Source organism: Mus pahari, chromosome 5, assembly GCF_900095145.1.
Source record: "Mus pahari chromosome 5, PAHARI_EIJ_v1.1, whole genome shotgun sequence".
Lineage (NCBI taxonomy): Eukaryota > Metazoa > Chordata > Mammalia > Rodentia > Muridae > Mus > Mus pahari.
Window position 1 is genome coordinate 129,227,577 of NC_034594.1, and position 5,104 is coordinate 129,232,680.

A 5,104-nucleotide genomic window follows, 5' to 3' on the forward strand; every position below is an offset into this window, starting at 1 on the left:
CAGGAATAGAAACCCTGACTAAGACACCACTCTTCAAAACGTATAGAATGCACTGGGAAGGGAAATAGCTCACTGGTGAACCGAGTCCTGCCTTGCAAACCGAAGGATCTTGGTTTGACCCTTCAGAATCCACATTTATAAAAAACAAAAACCAAAGCCAGGCCTGGGGTGGGAATGCTTATAAACCCAGTGAGGGAGACACAGGACCAGCAGGATTCCTGGGACTTCCTGGGCAACTAGTAATCCTGTTTCAAAAATAAGTAAGTAAAGAAGAAGGTGGGCAGCGCCTGAGGAACACCGGCCGAGGCTAATACTCTGGTTTCGAGCCTCCCCTATACACATTTTATAAAATAAAAGCACCATATTGTCCATGCTTTTGCAAATGTTAGCACTGAGGGGACTGAGCAAAGGGCACATGGGAATCTGTCTGCATGATCGTAAAAAGTTATCACAAAAAGAAAACGACTCTAAGAGAAAACAAACCTGGGCTAAAGCATAATGCCCTATATCCAATGTGGTTTCCTAAAGTAAATACAGAAACAGGCAGTGGTGGCACACACCTTTAATGCCAGCAGCTGGGAGGCAGAGGAAGGTCAATCTATAAGTTTGAGGCCAGCCTGGTCTATAGAGCAAGTTCCAGGACAGCCAGAGCTACAGAGAGAAACCCTGTCTTGAAAAACCAAAAGGGGGTGGGGAGAGGAAGAGGAGAACACTTGGAGTTTATTTATTGTAAAAATATAAATGTACATTCCTCCTATGTATGTCATATATTCTGACTTCCACATATCTGTCAGAAGCTTTTGCCGAATAGCGTGACAAGCATTACCTATCAAACAACCAATTCAGAACCATTCCTTCAGAACTGCTAACTGGACAACAAAGAAAGTAACAGGCTGGAGGGATGCTCAGTGGTTAGAGCACTGACTGCCCTTCCAGAAGACTGGGGCTTGACTCCCAGCACCCACGGGTCAGCTCACAACCTTCTATGACTCCAGTTCCTGGAGCTCTGGCCCTCTTCTGGCCTCTGCAGGCACTGCTCGTGCATGGTGCACACAGACACACATGCAGACAAAACACCCATGCACATAAAATAAAATTAAAAAAAAAAGTCAAAAGTAGCTCACGACTATAATCTCTGCACTCAGGAGGTAGAGACAAGGGAGTTCCATGAGTTTAAGATCTGCTGGGTTATACAGTGAATTCCAGGCCAGCCTGGGCTACATAATAAAAACCTGTCTCAATAAATAAACAAATAAATAAGTTAAATTATGAAATTTTAAAATTTTAAACTGATAATATAGGTTACTTTACTACAATTATCACTAAAAAGAAGGTCATTATTCAAACATTTTGTGGCTAATATGGGAGGTGTTTGGGTCATGTGATTCTGCTGGTGACTCTAATGCTTTCTTCAATAGAAAATGCGGGCCGTATTACACCATTAACTTACCAGACGGCAGAGGCTTCAGGTCAGCATCAAACACGAGCAAGTCTTGCCTTTCTTCACTGAACTCAACTCGGAGAATGTCACTAAGAGCACCAACCAGTTCTGTCACATTTAAGAACCCTAATTGTTTTGGTGAAAGTTGCTCTTTAAAAGTTAGCTGTCATAAAAAAAAAAAGAAAGAAAGAAAGAAAGAAAGAAAGAAAGAAAGAAAGAAAGAAAGAAAGAAAGAAAAGAGAAAGGGACAGCATGAAAACTCTGGATATATGTTAGGCCAGGCTTTAGTTTGGATTTTGTTAACCTACATACTTCAGGATCTGAACTCAAGTGTAAAAAGCCTGTTTCACCGGCAGCCAATCTAGCCTAACCACTGAATTGGCAGTCCCAGAGAGACCCTTTCTCAAGACACAAGGTGGACAGCCACCAAGGAACAACACTCTAAGCCAACCTCTAGGTGCCCCATACACACGTACACGCACACACAAACACGTGTCTACAGTTCTTCTCTCCTGCCTCGGCCTTAAAGCCATGAAGATTTGCTTCTCAACTAAATGCCTTCAGCGCTGTAAAGGTCTGGCCCCTCACAGAGTACTACAGCTGTTACACAGACTGTGTCACATGATGCTGATACCACACTCAATTCTTTATGACTCCTCCCACAGAACTTGTACAAGCGAGGTCCTACCAGACCAGGCAGACCATCATTCAGAAGGTCATATTTACAGTTGCCTATCAGCACACCAAAGGAACAGTTGGCCGAGGGCAGGGCAGGGCAGGGCAAGGTGGGAGGAAATTAGAATTAGCAGTCCTACTCCCTCAGGTGGTGCAGATCAAAGCCTCTTCTCTGTATGCTTATCAGTCTCTAATAGTTCTCAGATAATTGTGCTGTACTGATGGTGAAAACAGCTTGACTGAACATAAAGCCAGGATAAGCAGGATTAAAATACAAAGGAGTTACTCTTTTGTTTTTTTTAGGTTTTGTGTCTGCATGTGGGTATGTGCACAGGTGTGGGTCCCCCTGAGAAGTCAGAGGTATTGGATCCCCTAGAGCTGGAGGTCCAGGCCACTGGGAGCCACCAGACAAGGGTGCTGGAAACTGAGCTCTGGTCCTCTGAGCCATCTCTCCAGACTCCCAATCAGGCACTTTTAATAGTATATTCTGAAGATCCAAATAAATATCCAGCAAAAACAAGTCTCAGGAGGGTTCTCAAAGTTATATATATGAAATCATAAAAGAAAAAAGCAATTTTAAAAAAACAAACTACAGTGAAAACTCTCACACAGTAAAACTTCATTAAAAAAAAAAAAATCAAGTTTCTGCTCATCCCAAATGTCACCTAGTATCAGTCACCTAGCAATCACCTCCCTAGAAATAACTATTATTAACAATTTTTGAGTAACTTTGCAGAAATTGTCAAAACTTAAGTGGGCTTCTATGTAAGAGTACGTAAGCTATAATCTCGCTTTTTCAGTTACTATAAAGGCAATCCCTCATCATTACTATATGAAGCACAGCTCAGATCTAGCTATGTGTGCTTTCTGCTCTACCACCCCCAACAATGTGCAGTCAGGAGGCTGGCATGGTTCTATTCCCACACCCCTCCCTCCCTCCCTCCCTTCCTCCCTCCCTCTTTTCCTAGAGCCCCACCCACTCCCTTTTCTACAGACTGAAGAGTTTAGAATCTGCATCCCTAGTGCATCATTTTTTATTTTTGCCAACCTCCAACACTTTCCAGATGATAAACTGGTCCTGCAGACACGGCTTCCTGCCAATTGGCAAGGGAATCAAGCCCACACCTGTCCTCTCTGACACGGCCACAGTAAGTCTGTGTCTCTACTATGGGCACACAGTAGCTGTTTCTCTTAAAGAGTTACCAGTGCTGTTCGTCACTGTTGGTCACTGGGCCACAGGGCTAATTTCGGCACATCAGGTCAATGGCTGACTAGTTGTCTGGGCTGGGACTGAACTGGGACTTGCACATGCAGTCTAAGTGTTCTGCCCCTTAGCTCATCTCCAGCCCTAATACCAACCTTTAGTTGCCATTTTTCAAAGATGAACAGATTTCTACAGTCTTCCAAGTTGTCTAAGTAACTTTTGTAACCGTATCCACTGATGATGGGCTTCCAGCCCTTACAATTAAAGCCTGAAACTCATCAGTGCACTTCTAAGTCCTTTAGATGTGAGCCTAGTTCTCAGCGTTGCCTTACTGATCTGTTGACAGGTTCCAGGTTCAATGCACGCAATTAGAATAAATATTCTCGTATGTATTATAATTATCTCACAATTACTCCCCAGTGTCATGTCACATTATATAACAATAATTTCAGAATAACACTAGTATCATCGCCAATATGACAACAATGAAACCTATGGATATGTTCACCTTTCCTTTACCCCTTCGTGGAGCTAGCTGTACTTCATCAGAGCAGACACTAACTCTCATCCTTCAAATTGCCATTTGGTTTTTTTTCTGTAATGTTCACTTCTGGCAATGTTACTGTCTCCCTAGGGAGCTGACCTATGCCACTGTGGAATGTCTCCTGTCCCTGACATCGGCCTTCCTCCTGAGTCACTGTGGCTCCTTCATGCCCAGCACTTACAGGAACATCTATCTTTTCCATCTTTTCAGTGAACAGATCTGCCCTCATGTTTATTTATTTGGGGTATTATGTTAACTACATAAAATAATTTGGGAAAAACTCTCTTACTCCTTCCTTACCTTCATTGTCTGCAATTTTTTCTATTGTCAAGTTTTTTTTAAAAAACAAACAAACAAACAAAAAAACCCAACTTTTTGAGAATTTAACACATGATAACTGTATTTATGCAAGCAGCATACAGTTGGGTCTTGCTTCTCATCCTAGAACACAGGCTGCCTTTTATGGCCCTGGCGGTCCTGAAACTCACTCTATAGACCAGTTAGCCTCCAACTAACAGAGATCTTCTTGCCTCTGGCTCCTGAGAGCTGGGATTAAAGGCACGTGCCACCTCCACCAGGCTCACAGGCTCTCTTCATTATAGCAGTTAGTCCATTTACATTAATGAAAGCAATATATCTAAATTTAGAGCTACCATGCTCCATAGGTCGACCCCATATATATCCTGTTCACCCTCCCACCTTAAGTTCAGGTGACCCCATCTGTATCTTCCCATCCGTATCTTCCCATCTGTATCTTGCATTCCATATCTTGTTCTTCTGTTCTCTATGCCCACCTTCCTGAGTTTACTGCATGTATCTATACAAATGGTTTTATCTGTTGGCTTTTTGGCTATCACTGCATCTCTAATGGTTGTTCTGGGTATTATAATAATTTAATTTCTTAGTGTTACTCTACATGTCACAGAAAGCATAACAAGTTGCAGTTTGTACAATCTATTATGCTATAGTTTTTATATTCATTACATCAGCTTCATGTTATAAACCCAGCTAGAGGCCATAATTTTAGCTTTAAATGGTACCACATTTTAACTGGTAAAAGCAAGTAGTCTTTCAGATACAGCTACATGTTTACATCATCCTTTGTTCTTCAGCCCTTCTTGAAGACTCAAGTTCTAACCCGGCATCATTTCAGTTAGTTTAAACTATATTATTTATTTATTTATTTTACCAGGCAGGTCTATTAGGTCTATTTATACTTCTCTATTTTTTTTTTTTTTTT

The 5,104-nt window shown here is 41.9% G+C and overlaps 1 protein-coding gene across 1 annotated transcript in view; it reads right to left on the minus strand.

Moving 5' to 3' along the window:
* The window catches only part of Tdrd5 (tudor domain containing 5), a 49,357-nt gene that overhangs the window by 33,147 nt on the left and 11,106 nt on the right, over positions 1 to 5,104 (minus strand). The window contains exon 7 of the mRNA XM_021198828.2: positions 1,451 to 1,604. Coding sequence (XP_021054487.1) covers positions 1,451 to 1,604 — 154 coding nt within the window. The remainder of the gene's footprint in view (positions 1 to 1,450; positions 1,605 to 5,104) is intronic.